The sequence below is a fragment of the Hylobates moloch genome, unplaced genomic scaffold (genome assembly GCF_009828535.3).
Source record: "Hylobates moloch isolate HMO894 unplaced genomic scaffold, HMol_V3 SCAFFOLD_17, whole genome shotgun sequence".
Taxonomy (NCBI): Eukaryota; Metazoa; Chordata; class Mammalia; order Primates; family Hylobatidae; genus Hylobates; species Hylobates moloch.
This window is the reverse complement of record NW_026652292.1, coordinates 61,923,447-61,946,892: the sequence shown is the minus strand read 5'-3', so window position 1 is coordinate 61,946,892 and position 23,446 is coordinate 61,923,447. Positions and strand designations below refer to the sequence as shown.

At 36.6% G+C, this 23,446-nt stretch overlaps 1 protein-coding gene across 9 annotated transcripts in view; it reads right to left on the bottom strand.

Moving 5' to 3' along the window:
* PPARGC1A (PPARG coactivator 1 alpha) overlaps nt 1–23,446 on the bottom strand; it is a 337,407-nt gene that overhangs the window by 69,930 nt on the left and 244,031 nt on the right. For all 9 annotated transcript variants that reach the window (XR_009210503.1, XR_009210501.1, XR_009210502.1 and 6 more), the window contains 5 exons: nt 7,413–7,607; nt 5,316–5,438; nt 4,254–4,458; nt 260–305; nt 77–150 (listed from right to left, as the gene is read on the bottom strand). Coding sequence is in view for 6 of the 9 variants with exons in the window: in XM_032135352.2 (XP_031991243.2) it covers nt 77–150; nt 260–305; nt 4,254–4,458; nt 5,316–5,438; nt 7,413–7,607 (643 nt within the window). In the remaining 3 variants the exon portion in view is untranslated. The remainder of the gene's footprint in view (nt 1–76; nt 151–259; nt 306–4,253; nt 4,459–5,315; nt 5,439–7,412; nt 7,608–23,446) is intronic.

Here is a 23,446-nt window from a genome sequence, read left to right as displayed (position 1 = left end):
CTATTATCTTATTACACACACACACACACATATACACACAGACACACACAAGTTCTAAGTGAAATACAAGGCTTACCTGCAGTTCCAGAGAGTTCCACACTTAAGGTGCGTTCAATAGTCTTGTTCTCAAATGGGGAACCCTTGGGGTCACTGGAAGATATGGCACATTTATAAAAACAAACTGAAATGGAGTTGCTGTAGCCAAATGTATTAGAACCCCCTTCCCTTTCAGCAAATGGTTACATTTCTTAATACTTACTTTGGTGACTCTGGGGTCAGAGGAAGAGATAAAGTTGTTGGTTTGGCTAAAGAAAAAAAAAGAAACTAATTATGTAATATTGAGTGTCTTTTAGATTTCTTTTCTTTCCACAACAGTCAAGTTGGAAAAACAACCAGAAAACTGAAAGACTAAACTAAGAATTCTCTGAATATTGAATCAAAGTCAGACAAAAGTCCATTATGCTAAAACAAATTCCAAACAGCATTTGCATCAGTAAACTACCATTCAAAAACACATACAAAAATAGAATTTTTCCAAAAATGAACCCTCCCTGTTACAGATACAAAATTTGCATCATACCATCAGAGAGAAATAATGTTTTCTGTTTTAATTTGGAATACAGTACACGGTTTGTTTAGACAAGAAAACAGCAGAGCAACTATAAGGCAACAGAACGTTATGAATATTCAGTTGATTTTACTTCTAAAACATATAATTTTATATCTAGCCCTGATAATAGGTTATTTCTATGAGGCCAAAGCTCATGTAGTAACTATTCCACTCACTGAAAATTAATTGAGAGATGATGGCAAATTGTGGGCATTGATCCAGATGGTTTAGAAGGGGTTCAGATCCCCAAATCTGATAGACAACTAAAGTAAGATACCCTGTTAATCAGCTGAAAGGTGTGTAGACTTGCAAAGAGGCTAACTACCGCCTTTGTGCTTTTCTGAATCTTACCTCCTACGGGAGGCATTTCCCAATAATGAAGGGTGGATTAAGAATCTTCTCACCCAAAATTTCAATTGCTTCTCTGTGGCAATCTTGCATTTTGAACAGAAGGAGGGGAAAATTTGATGAGAGGCATACTTGGGCTATACATTCATGTATTATGTATATCTATGCTTATCTATAAGCATATGCTTATGTGTATGTAGGTTTATGTCAATTTTTTCTCATTAAAATAATTACTTTCAAAAGGTCAAGTGGTAGTTATTTATGTAATGAAAATCATAGCGTCAAAACCAAACAGGTCTTTAGAATAAAGTTTCTTATCTTATGGTTGAAGAAACTGAGACCCAATGATACTAAGTGATATTTTCAGGGCCATAAAATAGTTACTCACAGAGTTGGCCAAGATTCTGTTTCCTTTATCCTATTGTCAAAAGAAATTGCATTCAACGACTTTAAAGTAAATTAATCAACCCCAGCAATTAATTTTTTTGAAATGTGAAAATATTATTCATGTCCAAATTAACCTGAAATTAGACACTTTACTTGGATAAATAGTATTTGCATATTTAATTTATAGATTTACACAGTTGAATGGTATATCATACTTCCAGAAATAGGAAGCTCATGATATCTTCAACAAATTAGATACATTGATTGATTCAGTTTTTCATTTATACAGATAAACGAGCTGATTTTACATTAATTTTTGAGTATGTCTAATATAACAAGTTTTTCAAAAAGAATCCATTTATGAAGAAACTTTACCAAGTTTTATGATACTCAACTAATAATTAGGATAATTCATACAAGTTCCAAAGAAAATATAACCAGATATTAACTATGTGCTATGTGACACAATAAATGTACATTAAAAACCAGTCACTGAAATTCTGGTTTTCAAAAGGTAGGATAGGCTATTTGAAATGCTCAAAGGAAGACTCTTGAATTCTGATTGCTGGGTACAGGTAAGGCCAAAGTCAATGAAAGGAGAGGAAATGGCAACAGTCATAGTTAATGAGACCAAAGGCAAACAGAAAATGAGAGCCATAGGAAGGGGACAGTCCCCAAACCACATACAGAATCCGATCCCTGAATAAACTCAGACTCTCTAATGCTACCATTAGAGGAGTACTGATTTGGTTTATTGAGAGTTTAATCCACCCTGTTCCAGTGACTGGTAGACCAGAGACTAGTAGGATCCTTGAAGTCAGGAATGTGTCTTTTTCATGTAGATTGTGGTATTTGGATGAATGCATGAATAAATGAACAAATAAATGAGACATCAACCTACAACCATGGCTAGACAATCATCCTAAGGAAATGAAAAGAACCTGACTCCAAAATGTTTTATGGAGATCATACGTGATTTTCAGTGAGAAAAAATTACAACACCTTAAGCAAGGTAATTTCAATCGATCCTCCTAGTTATCTCTAATTGTTCATGTATTTTCCACATTTTGATTTTGAATAATAATTCAAATAATCACTGAAGTTGAGCATTTATTAGTTCTTACTTGTCAGCCATGTTTCATTTCTTTTAAGCCTTTCATAACTAAAGGATTTTGTCTGTTTGTCAACAGGTTTTGTTCTGGGGTGAGCCTTTTGTGCCTTGCCACAGATGTATACCATATACAGCCAGTCTCATCTAAAGAAAATTTCCTCCAAAGGCCTATTTAATTCTTCATTGTCATGATTTGTAAAAGTTTACTAAAAGAAAAAAAAAAACTTTAAAACATTTGCTGCTGGGCTGGGTTACATATTACAAGGACTTTAAATTTGGCCACAGAAAATGCATGCATGACCAGGACAGGGTGAGGAGTAGCCCAGTGAATTCATTTGTTCACTCACTAGAGCGAGCTCATCTGCTTCCCCTCACCTGAGGCCTTCATGACCAACGAGACCTATGGCACAGTGGTTCTGCTCCAAGAAAAACTGTTGTAGTGCTTATGAGGAAGATCCAGCTGGAGCAATGAGAATATGGTCCATTTCACTAAATATATTTTCCCAAACTGTCAGAAAGTGATGGGCAGTGGATTTGAGATCTCTACCAGGGAAAACCTAATGGAAAGCCAATTTAAAATATTAAAGGAAGGCTTCTGAAAATCCTGGGCTAATACCGAGGTAGAGAAGAGGGAAGAAAATTCAAAACACTGGGAAAAAAAGCATATTGAATCAGCAGCAATAACAGCATACCTACACGAATTAATCGTGGTGCAAAGCAGAGATCATTGGCTCGCACTCTGCAGTTAAAAGTTGGGAAAATGAAAGTGAAAAAAAAAAGAGGTGTATGTTTATAATTGGCGTGTTATAATATGCCTACTTCCACCACAAGGTTAAAGTAGAAGCTGGCATGTTTTAAATCAACTGCTCATTTCAAGGGGTCTCTGGGCTTCTAAGACCACAACATTTTGAGAAGGAGGAGCCAAAAAGACACAAAATTGTATCTCTGGCAAGAGAGGTTTTCCCCAAATCACCAAGATCTGCCTCAGAAACATCAGCCTTCTCTAGCAATATATGGGGATAATAAAAATCAACCCAGATGTTTAGTTTAATCTAGGCACTTTCTTAAATAGAAAGAAAATAATCAGGAATTTTCAAATCTTTATTTACAGAATAAAATCTGTGAGCAAAGCATGTGGTTGTAGAAAAGGAGGAGAAGGGGAAGAAGGAGTAGAAGAGGAAGAAGAAGAGGAAGAAGAAGAGGAAGGGGAGGAGCAGGAGGTGAAGGAGAAGGAGAAAGAAGAAGAGGGAGAAAAGAGAAGAAGAGGAGGAGGAGGAGAGAAGAAGAAAGAAGAAGAAGAAAGAACAAGAAGAAAGAACAAGAAGAATTAGAAAAGGAATGTACTTAGTAATCAAGACAGGCTGCATAAACACTATTTACTACTTCTTAAGGTGTATATAACAAATCACTGGTGGCTCATTTTTTCCATTACTGGAAGGGAAAAAATAAAAGCTCTGTAATGAATTGGTTAGCCCAGCTTGTTCATAACCTCAATTATCTCAGCAATTCAGAGATTCATATAAACTTCATGTGATGTTGCAATTCCTCCCCACCTGGCTAACATTTCAGGAGTCTTTTGGTGTTTGTGAATTAGACTGCCTATCAGCTGAATAGAATATGTTTAACCTGTGTCCAGAGTAAGGTTTCTTCCCCTGCCCTATAATAAGTGCTGAATTCTCTTCCCACAGAGTGACACTGATGGGATGGAAGCAAGAGGTTGGTGTGTTCTCAGACCTTGCCTGTGCTCTCTTTGCTTCCAGTGCCCTCACCAGCAGCTCATTTTGGTCCCCAGCCTACCTTGCAAATGTTGTGACTGCGATTGTGTGTGGGACTTCTTTTTGGAGGTGCATTTGTCTCTGCTGCTGTTTCTGTTCTCTGTGGGTTTGGCGTGAGGAGGGTCATCGTTTGTGGTCAGATATTTGAGAAGCTCCGAGCAGGGACGTCTTTGTGGCTTTTGCTGTTGACAAATACTCTTCGCTTTATTGCTCCATGAATTCTCAGTCTTAAAAACAAGGCATAAAGAAAGCTAAAATTAGTGAACTGAACATTATCAGAATGATATAGGTTTTCTGAAGAGATGGGATTTTTCAATGAAGTGTTCAGTCTAAGTGTACTAGATCTATGAGCTGTGAATAATTGTTTGCAGAACAAGGAAAGAAAATTACATTTAAAATTCCTAAATGACATTTATGCAGCTTTTTGTTTTATTTCTCCTACATTTCAATGTTCCTACTCAGCAACATGTAACTAACAAGACCCTACAGCGCCTTTATTGTGAATAAAAAAATATAAGCTGGCTTAAACCTTAATTTGCCACTGATTGCTGACGCCCAGTACTCACAACTCTCTTAAGTACCCCTTAATGCTCTGTTTTCACTCACAGTGAATGGCAAGACAAACATTGTTTAATACAGCCCACTAGCTGAATTATGGCATTGCCAGCATTCCATCCAATTAATGGCAGAGATAGATGTTTTGTGGTGATTCCAAAAGCAATCTTTCTCAGGTTAGACAGCTAGCAAAACAGCAATTCTGCATCTTAAAGCCACTCATAGATAATACCAGCTTATCAGCAAATTTTACTGTGGCCCACAATGCTGCAGGTAACAATAAAGTGGGCAAGAACTAACAGACAGTGGCACTTCCATTCCAAACACGCAAAGACAATGCATAAATGAACTCTGCCTAGTTTAAAGTAGCTCAAGCGCTGTTTACGGAATCCCATTCATAATCTATTTCATCATTATGAGGCAGCTTCAGGGTCCCAGCTGAATTAATACCTACAGACTTATTTGTTTTACTGCTTCAAGTCAAAATCCTTTGGTACTTCCCCCCTGTATTAAAAATTTACATTTGTACCTTAACAATTGCAGGGTTTGTTCTGATCCTGTGATTGTGATTTGCATGGTTCTGGGTACTGAGACCACTGCATTCATTATAACTTAGCTGAGTGTTGGCTGGTGCCAGTAAGAGCTTCTTAAGCTAGAAACATTATCAGGGAAAGGGAAAAGCAAGTAAAGTTATGCATCTTTTAAGCATTGGAATAAGTTATTGAAATTTTAAATGTAATTTATTATAATTATAAAAGTTAATTCTATCATTTTATTTATGTCACACCTTAGCGCAATAGTGCTACAGGAAATATGATATTTAAAGAGTAGAAAAAAGTTTGGCATTACACTACCAACTATGAAAATATTTCCTTTCCTTCCAATTCAATTTCTAGAATTGTATGCATAAGAACAAAAATGCAAATATGCCAATTATTATACAAGTAATAATAGTGAAAAATAGAAGGAAAATCTCAAAATTTCCAGCCATAAGGGATTACTGAATAAATTGGACTTGGTGTTGTCTATGTATTTTTTTTGAACAAATAAAGCAAAAAACATCTTTCTAAAATAATTTCCAAATCACTACTAGGTGAGAAAAGCTGCCTTGCTAAATGAAGACATGGGAGTGGAGTGTGGGGGGTGGGGGAGAATAGATATACATTTTCTTTTCAAAAACCCAAATAAGTGGCAACAAATGAAAGATTTTGTGATGCTTTGAACCATGTTTCATAACCTAGTATATGAAATTACTGATTCAAAGATGTCTGGAATAAAAGAATGACTATCACTGATTTTAGAAAAGAAAAGAAGGATTTGTAAGTAGAGTCCTGGCCTGTGTATCAGGAGATGTGGGTTCTGACACAGGCAAAGCATTTGCTGTCTCCTGACATCTGTTTCTTCATTTCACTGGATGACCCTCAAGGATTCCCTGTCCTGACATACAGTATGTCTCTGAGTCAACTGCTCTTCCCAAATGAACAAATTGAATAGATGAAAACAATCTGATATCAATGGGAAGAAATCAGGGTACTAGGGAGCAAAGCCAATGACACTAACAAATGGAGAAATTGGAGAATAAATAACAATTACTTATGAGATATTCTCTATATCAGAAACTCAAAATCCAATGGACTCTAAGTAGGGCCTCCATATATTTGCATAGAGTATTTTTAACATTCAAAAACTTAGCGAGAGGAGAGTAACAACCTCTAAATGGCATGCCAAACATGATACTAGAGTCTGGAGCATCATGGCATCCCATAATTTACACAGCATGCCCTTATATCAGATTGATAGCAAATGACAAATGGCTACCATAGATGAGAAGGTAAACTGTGTCTTAGAACTAATAAAACTGGTCAAGTACTGCATTGAAAAGAAAATTCTCTCTTCCTTTCCAACACATTCAGTCTTCATTGTCTACCATAAATTTAAGTAACTTGGGTGGCAAACGTGCTATAGTTTTTCAATCTTCATAAGAAATATGGATCCAAAGTCTTAAAACATTGCATATTCATTGATAACCAATTCTATCTCTAAGATTGTATGTATAAGAATAAAAATGCAAATATGTCAATTATTATACAATTCAAAATAGTGAAAAATAGAAGAAAAAACTAAATATCCACCCATAAAAGATTGCAAAATAAATTAGAATATTTCCATACAATAAAATACTATGCAACCATTAAAAATTATGCATATATTTGAATTTGAACCAATATGTTCATGATATATCGTAAAAGGATATTGCAATCATTTTTATATGAGAGGTTATTTGAAATCACTGGTGAAATTTTTAGTCTTTTCTTTTTAGTTGTCAACATTTTCTAAGTTTTCATCATGAACATAAATAATACTAAGATAGAAAAATACACACACATAACAGCAAAAGATAGCAAAAAAAAAAAAAAAACAACTGGAATAAGACTACATGAAGACATGTATTATCAACACTTTTAAACAGAGAATCACACAATTTGCAACTCTGAGTGTGCTTGGGGATTGCTTTGGCATCATTCTAAATGAACAAATCCAAACCTTATTGTGACTACATCATACCCATGCAGCGGGTAGCCAGAGGCAACTCCAATTCCTGCTAAACAGTAGGAAGGGTTCTTACTAGAGACGGCTCTTCTGCCTCCTGGGGTGGAGGGGTGCCGTCAGGCATGGAGGAAGGACTAGCCTCATTGTCAGTGGTCACGTCTCCATCTGTCAGTGCATCAAATGAGGGCAATCCGTCTTCATCCACAGGGAGACTGTCCAGTGTCTCTGTGAGGACTGCTAGCAAGTTTGCCTCATTCTCTTCATCTATCTTCTGCAGAAAGAGAAAAAAAACAGAAGATGTAAGTTGACCCTGGGAGGCAGGTAACACTATGCATCAACATGTTTGACCAAATGAGTGAACCATATGTGAAATCTAGAATGCCCATTCCAGAACACAAAGATCATGTCTTTCTCAAACTCCAAATTCATGTTTTGGTCCAAATGACACAATGAATACCTCTACTCTACTAACCTCTGATGGTTGAGCTGCCCAATTTATCAATTTGTTATGTCAGTTCTAAAACTGCTGTATACAATTCTTCTTGGTTACAGAAGTGTTTTCCACTTGCTCATGTTTTCTTTCCCTGACTAAAAGAAAAGATTTAGAGAATCTTGGAGCTTGGGAGAATTTTAACCATCATCAATTTCATTTTCAGATATAATGTTTGAATCTCCTATACAGCATGCCCCCCAAACTGTCTAGACAGCTCTCTATTTGAACACCACCAGAAAGTGGAACTATATTGAAAGCAACTACACACTTTCATGGTTTCAATTATAATCTCATCACTGAACACTCCAAAATCATTTATTTATTTTGCTCCCTGACATCTCTCCCAACTTTAGTCATAAATCTCGAACTGCCTACTGTACACTTCTACTTCATAATAGCTCCTTCATCCCCAAAACCCGAACTCTGTAACTTTCACAACAAAACTGCTATTTCTTTTGACTTCTTTAGCTTGGGTAATAATTTTTCACACCCAAACTCTGGACTTATTTTTACTCTTTTTTCTCTGATCAGTCACTGAATAAAGTCATACTTTGTACTGTTTCTTAAATGCATTTATTTCTTGTGGCCGGGGTACTATTCCAGTGCGTTATTATTTCTTTTTTTCTTCTTCTTTTTTTTTTTTTTTGAGGCTGAGTCTTGCTCTATTGCCCAGGCTGGAGTGCAGTGGCATGATCTCGGCTCACTGCAAGCTCTGCCTCTGATCCTGTGATTGTGATTTGCATGGTTCTGGGTACTGAGACCACTGCATTCATTATAACTTAGCTGAGTGTTGGCTGGTGCCAACCCAATGGGTTCACGCCATTCTCCTGCCTCAGCCTCCCGATTAGCTGGGACTACAGGCGCCTGCCACCATGCCCAGCTAATTTTTTTTGTATTTTTAGTAGAGACAGGGTTTCACCGTGTTAGCCAGGATGGTCTCGATCTCCTGACCACGTGATCCACCTACCTTGGCCTCCCAAAGTGCTGGGATTACAGGCATGAGCCACTGCGCCCAGCCCCAGTGCACTATTATTTCTAATAGGGGCTCCTGCAAATATATTCTACCTTGTTTTTGATTCATTCCCACCAACACACTCTTAGAAAGCTAATCTTCAATCATTCACTTAACAAACAGTTTTGAACATCTACTCTGTGCCAGGGACATCTGAAGTGTGGGAGATACAAAGAGAAACAAGACAAAATCTGTCCCTCTAATAACACTACTGTGGAAGGGAAGAACCTGTAAACAATTCATTATAAAATATAATATTTATTTCAGTACTCTGTAAAAAAATGTTCAAGGACTTCCAAACATGTACCTTGTTAACAAGGCAACGTGTTATATTCTATGCACGTGGACAACCAGTACCAACACTGGGCACATGGCATAGCTAATCAATGATTACTTGCTAAATAATTCATTGATCTGCATTTATTGCCAACAATATCTTCTGGACCATTTTCTTTTCCTTCTTTTAGCGCTTCACATTGTTTGTTCAATCTGACCTGCTTCCAAAGTCTTCTTTTTAAAGTTCTGTATGCTATGACATTAACAATATGAGCTAAATTATCCCACACAGATTTTATTATAAAATGCACCTAAGCTGCTGACATCTAATGAAGCTAGCAGTACCCACACTTACTTTCTCTCTAGCACTGAACTCCAGTTAATTGACCTGACAAAATTATAAGAATCACAGAATAAGACAGCTAATCAGAAAATCAAATTGTATTACTAGAGAAATTAGGCAGGCCTTTATCACGTATACATTCTATTTTCACATAAAAATTGTTTTCCTTAATTCCTGATCAGCCTCCATCCAGGAGTAAAACTAAAGACTTCTTTTGGATTCAAGAGGCCAAGAAGAGCCATTTGTACTCCCCAGGGACTTTAGTTGGCATTTTTTAATTTGCATAATGCATCCCTCTCATGTCCCTGGATTTGAGTTTGGGTGCAATGTGGTGCGTATGAAGTTTAAAATTTTAATGCACGTGCAGGGCACGGTGGCTCATGCCTGTAATCCTAGCACTTTGGGAGGCCAAGGCAGGAAGATCACTTGAGGCCAGGAGTTCAAGGCCAGGAGTTCCAGGCCAGGAGTTCGAGGCCAGCCTGGCCAATGTGGTGACACCTCGTCTCTATTAAAAATATAAAAATTGGCTGGGTGTGGTGGCTCACGCCTATAATCCCAGCAGTTTGGTAGGCCGAGGCGGGCGGATCACCAGGTCAGGAGATCAAGACCATCCTGGCTAACATGGTGAAACCCTGTCTCTACTAAAAATACAAAAAAATTAGCCAGGCATGGTGGCGGGCGCCTGTAGTCCCAGCTGCTCGGGAGGCTGAGGCAGGAGAATGGCGTGAACCCGGAGGGTGGAGCTTGCAGTGAGTTGAGATCTTGCCACTGCACTCCAGCCTGGGCGACAGAGCGAGACTCTGTCTCAAAAAAAATAAAAAATAAAAAATATATACATATATATAAATTAGCCAGGTGTGGTAGCACATATCTGTAATCCCAGCTACTCAGGAGGCTGAGGCAAGAGAATTGCTTGACCCAGGAGGCTGAGGTTGCAGTGAGCCAAGATCACGCCACTGCACTCCAATATGGGTGACAGAGGGAGACTGTCTCAAAAAAATACCAAACCTCTAATTCAGGAGGCAGATCCTAATCAGAAGGGGTAACTGTTAACTTCAAAATGGTGCCACCTACTTCCATAAGCTGACCAATTGTTAAAATCCAAATTGCACAGGTCAATAACTAAAGCTTATTGAATACCCTCAGGCCCTCAGGTAGATTCTTTAATCTACCTTCTTTCAATATGCCTTTGAAAGGATCCTGTATATGGAATTCTAATACTAAATAGACTGAAATGATATTCCTTATTTTCTTCCCAGGATCATAATCTGGTATCCAAAGATTTCAATAACTCCCTTCTTTGATTCACCCACATACAAAAATTAAATTGAGGTTATTTAACTGTTCTGAATACAATTATATTTAAATGAAATATATGTATTTAAAAAATCATCTCAAAGTCATGAGATTTACATTATTATAACTATCTCCATATTATCTAATAATTTTAGAAAATACATCAAATACACATGCACAGACACACATACACACTTTCAGTAAATTGGTCATTTTTCCAAGTATCCCATTTTTCAAAAAGGCTTATTTCATTGATGTTCAAAAATAGTTCAAGAAAAAGAGTTAAGAATATTTACCAATAAATGGATAATTTTGTTTACTATGATTTAAATTTTGTGTTTGGCTTTCCAGCGATACTACAAGCCATTATTTGCTTTCAATCACATAATACAATAGCGCCTTAGCTCTATCCCTAGTGTAAACAAACTACAATGATTCCAATCAAGTTAAAATGACAAAGAATACTTAAATCAACCAGTTTTCTCCAATTTCTTTAATAAGTCTGGGAGAATGTATAACAAATACAATGGCAAAAATATTGGAGCTTGATAATGTCATAATTAATTTATAAGATCTGATTAAACCACCAACTATTTTAATTCCCCTCTCTACTGGAAACACAATGAGAGGGGAGGATTTCTAAGATGGGAGATTAGCATGGCGGCGTGTCTCTGTGTGTGTGTGTGTGTGTGTGTGTGTGTGTTGGAGTATGTGGGTAGTAAGGGCTACTATTCAACCAGTATCTACCATAGGGCTGTAGTGATTATTTACAGTCTGTATCCATTACAAATGATTATTCGATATTATTGTTATTATCTCTGTATGCGGGTGACTCACAGAGGTGCTCCAAGGCCATTTATTTTAGTAAACTTTTTAGTGAATTAAGGAAGGAAAAAAATGTTATTGTTTCAAATTATCTGTGTTTTCTTTAATCATAGAAAACTGGGAAGAAAACTTGATATTTGCTGATGACACTTTGTGTTTATATAATGTTGAGTGGATATTGCCCCTCACTGTGGCAATTTCAATTAGTTTAGCATGAGTTTCAACAATCAAACACCCCGGAGAAGGCAATGGATGTGACAAAGAGGACTCTGTTAAACAATTAATGTCACTTCCCATTATTGCTTTGGTCCCAATTTACAGAGCAAATAAATCAAAGTCACTGCAGATGAAGCACACTGGCCTACTCACACATGTCTGTTCACAGGTGACAGGGTATAGAAACACATTAGTCACTGCACTGACATTGCAAGATAACCTTTCAAAGACTCGGCTCTGATACTGCTTTCTAATTGTTTGAAATTACTATTTTACAAAAAATATACATCTTAGCTCCATCCAAGTTGGAAAAAAAAGAAAATAAAATGCAGAGTAGGGAGGAAGAAAGAGCAGGTCACCAATTAGATAGTGATCTACAGCTGCACAAACTAAGCTCAGCCTTGGAGCTGGCAGCAGAGGCAGAAGGAAAGGTAGAAAACAGGCCAACGGGCATTTCCACAGTTGAGCTCCGTGGCTATCAAACAGCATTTCCCACGGTTGGTGTCAACCTTGGGTTCTCCTCACACAATGCAATTCTTCCGACCTAAATAAAGGTCTGTGTGACTGTAACACCTTATTCTCTAAGGGCCCTCTAGGAAGAAAGAAGGCACATCAACAAAAATTCAGTCACAGTATAAAGAATTTCCAGTGACAGATGATACACATGCATTTATACTAACAACCCAAAATTTAGAATCTGCAACAATTCCTAAGTGTTACCATGTCATTAATAAATGATAGTTTAGAACAGTCAACAAAATGAGAAGGTTTATCTCTGCTCTTTGGGACAGCTGAGTCCCTCTATGACCTGTACTAGTCTGACATAATTTAAAAGGCACAGTTGAAAGAAGATAGGTTTTGGCCCTTCAGGTAGCCAGGGGCACCTCTAGATTAAAATTCTGAACTCAGTTTGTAATGTTTGGGTCTTCTTCCTTTGTGCACAGTTGGCAAAAGGATCTTCCAACTGGTTATACATGGTGTGGCAGACAGTGCATTCAACTCACCCAACTGCACACAGAGGGTCAATAAATCCACTAAATTAAGGAGGAGAGGAGGGACTCTGAGATGCTAACTGCCACCTGAAGGGAGAAATGCAGAGTGAATACTGCATGTGGTATCCCAAAGACTTCTAAATGTGAGCTATTATGGAAGGACTATGCCCTGCTTATGTTAGTAATTTTTTCTGCATCTTGTAGGATTGCAATTACACTCTGTGTCCCCAGATTCTCACACTCGCTTGATCTCTGTTTGATAAAAATAGTTTAATAGCCATTTAATCACAGCTTCATTATCTTGGCTCTCTTAATGCGAATTAGGCCAGGAGAATTCTCGCTTCCTCATTATTCAAATCATCAATAAGAAGGAAACAGTGGGGTCTTCTTATCATTCATTAATCAGTTTCAGTATCTTAGGTACTGTGTACTCAGAGATCAATCTGTGTGAGAGGTGACTTAACCTCTCTGAGCCTCTAATTTTTTTTCTATACAAAATTTCATGTGATTATTTGCCTAATTCCTATTATGGAATTTTTTTGCACTCATGATTAATAGAAAAAAAAAAAGAGTTGACAAAGGCCTGAGAATTCTTCAAGAAAGTGTTCATAAACATTTCCGGTGTATATTCCCATCAACTTGATTATCCGTATTTGAATTTTATTCTTTGAACAGGATCTACCACAGACGTTTAGCACTGGGCCAACTCCCCCCAAATACCCAGCATGCCCCAGGCTTCCTCCTTGCCCCATCCTGCTGACTTGGAAACAGCTAATGAAGACAAAATTAACTCCTACTTTAAGTGAGGCCTAATTAGGAAAGGAAATCTGCTAGAGTAACATCTGGTAACGTATTCCAAAGCCAAATATAAATGACATTCTTGGATTATCCACTACTTTGGATTATTGGTTCCACTAGGCCCCACCAGGAGTTCAAATAACTACATGGGAAAGCAACTGTTATAATAGATTCAGGAGTTCATATAAGAAATACAGTGGGTCAGAGGTGTGTCCCTTTCTTGAATCTCCATAGATAAAACCCTGTACCTGTTTCATGCATGGATCAGCAAAACATATTTGCATAAATGTACAGATTTTGCTTCTAATGTATAAAGTTTGATTCAATATTTATAAGAAAGTCAAAATTTAAAGAAAACTAAGTTTTTTTTCCTGCAATAAAATTTAAAAATAACAATCCAGAGTCGACTACTGAAATAGGATTTGAGGTTTTTAGCTTTTTTTCTTTAACCCGTTCCAATCAGAACAGACACCACTTCACTGCATGTGTCTACTTAAAGTGGTCTGAGCCTTTGCTTATAGGTTGTTAAATATTTTGAATACCCACATTCAAACAATTGATTTTTTCCCTCTTCCTTATCTTTCTCCTCTAAAACCTCTGCAATCCACTGTGGGTTTTGTTTTTGCTTCTTTTATATCCAAGTGTGGGCACTGACAGCATATCTGCCCCTTTCTCACACACCCAACCAAAAGTGGGCGGACTCCCACATGTAATGACTGAGAGGTTCCTAGCTCCCACCACACTCAAAGGAGGAGTCCTTAAAATAACCCGATTACTTTTTGTTTGTCATACGAAATACAGGGCTGAGAATAAGGTATGGGCACTGGAAGGTGGGGAAAAAGAAAAGAAATCTCAAGCATATGTGTGCAATAAAAAAGTCAAGACAATAAATACCACCTTACATTACATAACACATTATAAAATGCTTTTTGTCCATTCATTTCTTACATATTCCCTGAGAGTTAGCTTATTCTTATTTTATTCCCATGAGAGATAAGCACATTATGTGACAATCTATTTTACCCTGTTGGATGCCAAATTTGCTGGAATTTGTGGGCCGGTAGAAGTAACATAAATTTTAATTTCACTGTCTGAGTAACTCCCCATGGGCATACAGGCTACTTGAAATACCAAGTGTGTAAATGTGTCTGCCCATATCACACCCACAAGTTTATATCTCAAGCACACATATTTAAAACAGAATCGAATACACATATATATCTCAATGCCTTGAGTGCATTCTCTGATATTCAATTGTAGTTGACTATAAAAACATGTATAATCTGTACATACGTTGTTCCTCTCAGTTAACCACTCTAACTGAGGAAAGCAACGATCAAAAACCAGGGCTAATTCCTGTAAAAATAAAATAAAAATCAAGTGGAAATAAAATATAAACAAAATTGAAGAATTCACAGACATAATTTGACCCATGGGAATCCATTTAATTCCAATTAATACACATATTCCTATTTAAGCAGGCATAAAATATATATTCACATCTGTACTTAGACTCCATTCTAATTGATTTGCTTATATCACACATTCATGAGTTAATAAACATGTACTGTACATATGAAATTCAGTATTCTGTAGAGGTTATAAGAGCCAAAAGTATAAATACAGAAGTTCAACAGAAAGTCCTAAAAATTCCTGGTTAATATATGCAAAATGAGCTATTTCAGGGGAAAGGGGGAAAAAGTTTGGGGAGGTTGGGAGGGTCATGCCTATTTCTCACAATGGGAAGAGGAAGGAACTGAGTTGTGCCATCAAACTGGAGACTTAATAGGCCTGAAAACAGCGAGCAAGGCATTCTATTTGTTCTCAAATTTAAACTAAAAGAGAAACTGGGCACTGTGGGAAGAACTCCAGACTGGAAGTCAGGAGAATTAATCCTAGATCCATTTCCGCCACCAGCTAGCTACACGTCCTCAAGTGAAACAACTCAACTCTCTGGCTGCATTGCACAGTCTCGAATGACAATCCCATAGGTTTCTGGTATCAGTCTGTTTTCACGCTGCTGATAAAGACATACCTGAGACTGGGCAATTTACAAGAGAAAGAGGTTTAGTTAGACTCACAGTTCCACGTGGGTGGGAGGCCTCCCAATCATGGTGGAAGGAAAGGGGAACAAGTCACATCTTAGGTGGATGGTGTCAGGCAGGAAAAAAAAAAGAGTTTGTGCAGGGAAAGTCCCGTTTTTAAAACCATTAGATCTCGTGAGACCCATTCACTATCACAAGAACAGCACAGGAAAGACCCGCTCTCATAATTAATCACCTCCCACCAGGTCCCTCCCACAACATATGGGAATTACGGAAGCTACAAGATGAGATTTGAGTGGGGACACAGAACCGAACCATATCAGTTCCTAACTGGCTTCCCATTTGCCAACCCATCTCAATATTTTATTCTCAACACAGAAGACTAAGTGATCCTGATGCAACCTAAGTCATGTGAAACCCCTCTTCTGACCAAACCCTCCATGGCTTCTCATGTCTCTAAGACTAAAAGCTAAATCTTAAGACTGCCTTACTAACTAAGGATCGCCATATAATTTATCATCCAAGCAGAACCTGTTTTGAGAGGGAGAGGGGATAGTGCACATAATCAGCTACTCAGGGAGGAACCCAGACTACACCAGGCTAACTGGAATGTATGGTGGCCCTACACTCGGCCAACTTCATCTGACTCTGGCAACCCCTCATTCACGTATCTGAATCCTTCCCAATCAGTCTGATCTCCTCACTAGCCCACAAAAATGCCAAGCATTCTCCTGTCCTTAGGCCTTTGCACTTGCCGTTTTCTCTGCCTAGAAGGTTCTTCTGCCAGACGGTCACATGGATTGCCCCTTTGTCCCCTCATTTACTCAAGTGTCACCTTCTCAGTGCAACATTTCCAACTACTCTGGACACATTCTACACATTTTCCCTATCTTATTTTTCCCTTTGGCATTCATCTCTCTGACTCAACATATGTTTTAGTGATTTATCTTCTTCACGAACTATCTAAAAGAGGAGGTCTGTGAGACCCATTTGATTATTATTGAGATACTTAGCATATAGGAGATGCTTAACTAAAATCAGTAAGGGCAACTAAAGAGTCTAATCCATCCTGACAAGAATATATGGATTTTCATTCTTCTTTTGTTATTGTTATTTTATTTGTAATCCTCACCTCTTCCTATCCTCAGACAATTTGTCTTCTTAATAATGTTTAGCTTAGCCTATGATTCAAAATTATCTCACATTCATTTCACATATACCGGCTGACAGGCCAGGCAAGCAAGTGATATATTCTTAGTGGGGAAGAAAGAATATGAACAGCTACAGCTATAGAGGGCCTAATTCTGAAATGAACTCCTAGGCAATGAATCTATAGAAGTAAATGTAATGCTCATCTTTTGTAAAAAAGGAAGTTTAAATGGGTCTTGAAAATGCAGAAATTAACCCAACTCTGTTGTCTGGAAGGATACTGGGACACATCATCAAGCAAACATCTTGAAAGAGTCAAGATGCTTTCGTGAAGAGATAATCATGCCAGACAAACCTACTCTCTGACCATGCAGGAGTGTTGACTCTCTAGTTAAGAGAAAACCATTGATGTAAGCTATCTGGACTAAAGTGCTGAGCTTCTTCATTCCATACCATATAAGACACTCATCTTCAAGTTGGGAATATATATTAATCTTATCCAGAAGTTTTTAAACTATGTTTCATAGAACCCTGGACACTAGAATAGCTGGTATAAGGATTTATTATAAATCTTATAGTGTATATTTTATGTATTTATATACCTTAATTCATAGCCAATAGAAGTCATTTTTTTTTAGAAAACACACTTAACGTGTGTTAACTTTCTTATCATAAATACAGAAACACAACGGAAACCACGACCAAATTAAGCAGCCAAATTGAATCGTCTTGTATTGTATTCAGATTTTTAAAAATCTTGAGAACCGAGAGTGAATAGTTTCAAACCTGGAGCCATTTTAAAATACTCATTTCTATGAGGCAGGGTTTTCTCAATCCCCTTCAAACAAAACAAAGCACAAAATAATCAGTTGCTATGATTGATAATAAGAACCTGCCATCATCTTAACTCCCAACTTGTACTTTTTCTGTTCATTTAAATAATGCCATAGTTCTCTTAAAGATTACTTTAATAAATAATAATAATAGTAAATAGCAGCTAATCTTTACTATTTTCTATGTTCCTGATGTTGAGTTAATTTCTTTACATGCATTATTTAATTGAAACCACCCATTTAACCCTATTATTATGTCCAAACTGACATGGCTAATGAAAGGCAGAGTTGGATATTAAACCAGATATATCTGATGAAATATCATTCTCACTCCCTTTCTTTATATTTTGGGATTTTATGGAAGATATTATTAGAAAAATGAGTGGGCATGGGCTATTTTATCTTCATATTGGGGAATAAGAAGCGAGTTAGAATGACATAGCATGTATTTATCATCAGCTAAAATCTAAGGAGGGAGATGCAAGTTACATGCCATGAGGCACAGTTGGCCTTCCACGCAGAAAGAGGAGGTTACTTTGCAAATGATTTTCACTATTTATTGCTGGCTGGCCCAGTGTTGGTTCATAGCCTTTTTTTTTTTTTTTTTTATCCTACTGGGTGTGATTTGCTCTTCTATTTGAATGTTCTTCCCTCTTTACATCTTTTGTTTCTATTCTATCCCTACCTCAAAGCCTACCTTAAGCATTCCCTTCCACGGGATGTTTTTCAACAAGTCCAGCTCTACTAATAGCACCAAGCTTCTAATCCTTTATCAGAAAAACTTAGATCCATAGACAGAAATGCAGATTTCAAAGCCTCATCACAGACCACTGAATCAAAATCTCTAGATATGGGTTTCTGGGCTGCAGCACTGTTGACATATTAAGCCAGATAATCCTTTGTTTTGGGGGCTGTCCTGTGTGTTTTAGAATGCTTAACAGCATCCCTGGCCTCTACTCACTAGATGCCAGTAGCACACCTCCAGTTATGACTACCAAAATGTCTCCAGATATACCAAATGTTTCCGGGAGGCAAAATTGTCCTCAGTTGAGAACAACTTCCCTGGGAGGTAGAACCTAGGATTCTGTAATTTTGATAAGCAATCCAAGCGATTCTGATAATCAGGCAAGTTTGGGAAATTTGCTGTTTTGTGGCTGTTGAGTAGTGTGTAAATCAAGTTGAAATGTATGATTCCATCTATGCTAGATTTATTCTAACACATGTGATTCTAGATCTTAATAGTTATTAACACATTTTTATTTATTCAATGTGAATTATTTTTCCCAATATCTTACATTAATGTGCCTAGTTGTTTTATGGTCTGTCCTTTCCTATTGATTACAGCATATTAGTTACTCACTTTCTGAATTTGTTTTCGACAGTCCTAAGGCAGCTCAGTCTGTATATTGCCAATCATTCTCTTTCTTCAACATCTTCTGACTATCACCATTATCATAAAGTTCATTTCAGTTCTGGAGTCTATTTAATTACATAGTCTACCTGCTAAATGATTCTTAAGGATTTTCTTCTATATATTTTCACAGAGGTCTTAAGCATTTCTCAACTTTTTAAGATTTTTTAAAGGCCGTATAACATTTTTATATTGTTTGAAATAGGCAGTGAGGCAAAATACAGATTCCAAAGTTAGATTTCCTGATTTGGGATCCTGAGTACATCACTTACAAGGTATGTGACCTTCTGCAAGTTACTTAACCTTAATAAGACCTACAGTACAGGGCTGTTTTGAGAATTGACTGAGCTAATCCATGCAAATCATATAGAACAGTGCCTGGTATATAGTGAGGATTTATCTTTACTGCTAATAACAATATCATTATCATTTTCATGCACTAGATTGAATTCAAAATAAGTGAGACAAAATACGGACTTGTTGAAAACAAATTTGAGGAAGAGATAAGACATGAACAAATGGAGTGAAAAAGGAAGAACACTCTGTACAATAAGCCTACACAATGTAGAAATTGTAAGGATGGTACCAAAATTACTAAATACATATTACTCAAAAATTCCTACAATTTGTATAAAATTCATTATCTCCCAGTTACTAGTTAAGGTTGAGATGCTAGAGTTAACAGGCATGGTTTGACATGATCACTGACTGCTTGCCAGTTATTACATGGAATGATCACCTTTAATCCATACTCAGCTGAATTACAATATCTATACTTGACACACCCTTCATTTGTGAACATACATGCAGACCAATATCATATTTACAGACACATATACATATGTATACATATATACATTTTTACAGATACATATAAACATGCATATTTATGTGCATATTTACAAATATTATATATATATCTTTAGTTACACATATTTATTGAGTGCCTACTATGTACTATAATTTGTTTTCTAGGAACTTACATTTTAGTTTGGTGGTGAGAGGATGGCAGATAATAATAGATTTTATATTTATACATCGGGAGAATATGTACCGTATACATATGTGTGTATATATAAAACATATACACACATACAAAGAAATTATTTTTATTAGCCTCAAAGAGTTTAGAATCTAGTCAAGGGAGTGAGACAGGAGCAGTGAAAATACAACTAATGACACAAGGCCATGTGTACATGACAATATATTATAATAATCATATATTATAATCATATAATATATAATAATCATATATTATATTATAATAATCATATAATATATTATATTATTGTTAATATATAATTATTATATAATATATATATTATATATATAATTATTATATATTATTATATATTATTATGTATAATTATTATATATTATTATATATTATTATGTATAATTATATATTATATTATTATATTATCATTATATAATAATATAATATATAATAATTATATAATAATATATTATATTAATATATAATAATACATAATACATATTTTATATACACACACACACATACATACACAAAGAGAAAAAAAAGAGGTAGCATTTGGAGCAGTAAAGCATAATAGCTAAGAAAGAAATGTTCTAGACTGGGAAAAGAGTAAGAGTAAGGGCCAAAGGCCCTGAGGGGGAACTTGCAATGAGTAAGAAATTACTTTTTCATGGTTTACATATAGGTATAAGCAAGAGGGGGGTGATAGGCAAAATATTTAACAAACATCACACAGGAACATTGATCAATCAGAACAGCAGCACCAGGACTTTAGCAAGGAGGCCTGCTGTGAATACCTCACAAAGCTCTGCTGTTACAAATTAGCAGACTACATTAACCCTAGGCATAACCAGTGTTTTTTAGACTATGTAACGAAGAATAATTTCCTGTTACAACCGGTGAGTTCTCTATAAGATAGTATATTTGCTGACAAAAAGAAGTGCTTAGAAGTCACCATCACAGAGGTCAATGCTATTTGTTCATAAAGACTTAGCACCACAAGATAATGTGGGAAATTGTGCAGCTGCAGATTCCTGACACTTGGATCTATACGGTGTATTAAGGTTGGGGACACTAAGATGCAGGTAATGTCAAATGATCTGATTACTGTGATATCCTGGCAATAGCATTAGAATGAAAGAAAATTGTCTCAAGGTGGCTGGAAGCTATTCAGAGGCAGGGTGTCCTTTCTGTGAGGCCATCTAGGGTGAAAGAAATCAAAGTGTGCTCCATGCTAATCCTCTGAGCTTTTCCAGCTCCTTTCCCCAAGAAACTAGGAGCCACTTAGAGCTTGGGATTGGGTCTTTGACTCCTTGACTAACTTTCATATTCCACTAAAGTGCTCTGCACAGAGCAATGGGTTGTCAATAAATGCTTGCCGAACAAATACAATATGAGAAGTTCATCTTCTCAATGACTTTGTATCTAAGTATTTTACATGGGTTTAGGTTTCCAAAGCATCTGAGCAAGTTTGCAGTCTCCTAGGATTTAGATACTGTGCTTCTTTTAATACCAGACTGAGTGAACCCCTTGTGAAGAATCTTTAAATACTTCACACTGAATCGATTCCAAATGCAGACTCATTCATGATTATCAGTGACTTATATGCATATGTGGAGAGCATGCACAGTGGAGAAGCATATGACATTGGGTTAGACAAAGTAGCTAATAACCTCAAAGGGGGATTTTTAAAGTGAGTTTGATAACAGGATAAAAAAAGCACGTGTCCCTATAACAGCATGGAAAATGACAAGACAGGTGTAAATCAATCTGGATAAAAATGTAAGATTTACAGAATGATGAAAAGGAAAAACATGCCATTTAATGCCTTGCCACATTGTGGCTCCTATAATGATAGGATGTAGTAACATGGAAACACTGAATAGTAAAAGTTGCATGGTCAACTCTTCCAACAGTACAATGTTGGAGATGAGAAGGCTGAATCCAAAGGGTTAAACAGACTTTCTCAATGTCATCTGGTAACTGATCTAATTCTACATCTGTTTTGGACCTATTGGCTCCTTAGTTTTTCTATTATACCATGTTGCTTATCAGGGGAATAAAAGGAAATAAGTGGCAAAGACTCTGTCTCTTACATTTGCCATATGTTTTCTTTAAAACTCAACATTGTTTAACATACTATAAATATATTACAATTTATTAACCTCCATAGAAATACTGGATTGTATTTTCATATCTGTGTGTTTTTAATAGATCACAAGCTTTCTGAGACTAGGAATCATGATTTGTGCATCAAGATTAGTGTTAAAAATTTTAACAAGAATTTTTTGAGCACCTACCATGTGTCAGACACTCTTGACACTGGGGATATAGCAATGAACAAAAAAATTAAAAATTCCTGCCTTCAAGGAGCTTATTCTGTTGGGGGAAGAGAGATGATCGACAAAATAAATTACTATAAACAAAATAAACAGCTGTGAGAAATAAACGAAAGGAAAAAGCAATAAGAACTCTATTTGTATTTAAGTAAAGCCAACATAGATTTAAAAATCAGGCTTATTTACAAAAACAGGGCACAAATATTTTTTCTTAGAAAAGGTTTCATACTGGGATGCAGGTTTTCTTCTGACTCTTACAGAGTAATAGATGCCTGTGAAGTAGTGACTCTCAATTTTGGCTCTAAATTTAATCACATATGCATTTAAAAAAATATGCTTGCCCCTTCCCTACCCCCTTGAGCAATTAAGTCAGTATCTTTGGAGGTGGGAGTTAGTAATTCCCTCGAGCAGTTAAGTCAGTATCTTCGGAGGTGGGAGTTTGTAGTTTTAAAATCTTCCCAGGTGAGATTCTAATAGAAGCCAGGACTAAGAATCACTCCTGTAAAAGATTAAATAATAGAAACTCCGAGGAAAGGTGAGAATATTTGTTATGATCTATTGTGTGGGCTGAAAGAGAAGGCTTGCCCATCAGTGAGAACCAGCTGTGGCATACTGAGATGCCCAGAATCCCTCACATGTGCCACAGAACATGGATGTTTTATCTTTGTCCAGTGCATACTAAGTCTGGCCCCTTGACCAAAGGAGTCTTCTTTCCTGAGTCCCAGTTCTCTCCTCCATTACCACTCAGACCCTGTTTCAGTACTTGTGAGTCCATGAAATGTCTTAAGTCATGAAAGCTCTTTAGTGTATGATGGCAACACCTGCCAGCCAAAAGTCTTATTACAATGACTACTGCCATCAGATTGAACACCTTTAAAAACAGAGAATCACAGATCACATTAGAGTTACCTCTGAACATAGGCTGTGTAAGCAAAGAGTACCTGGGTTTAAAGATAAAAAGAAAACCAGGGAACACATACCAGGAAATGCTTGATACCCATTAAAACAATTATATAGGTATACCTTTGTTAAAATGAAACATAGCCATTAAATATTATGAAATGAATCAAGACAGTTGTCAAATA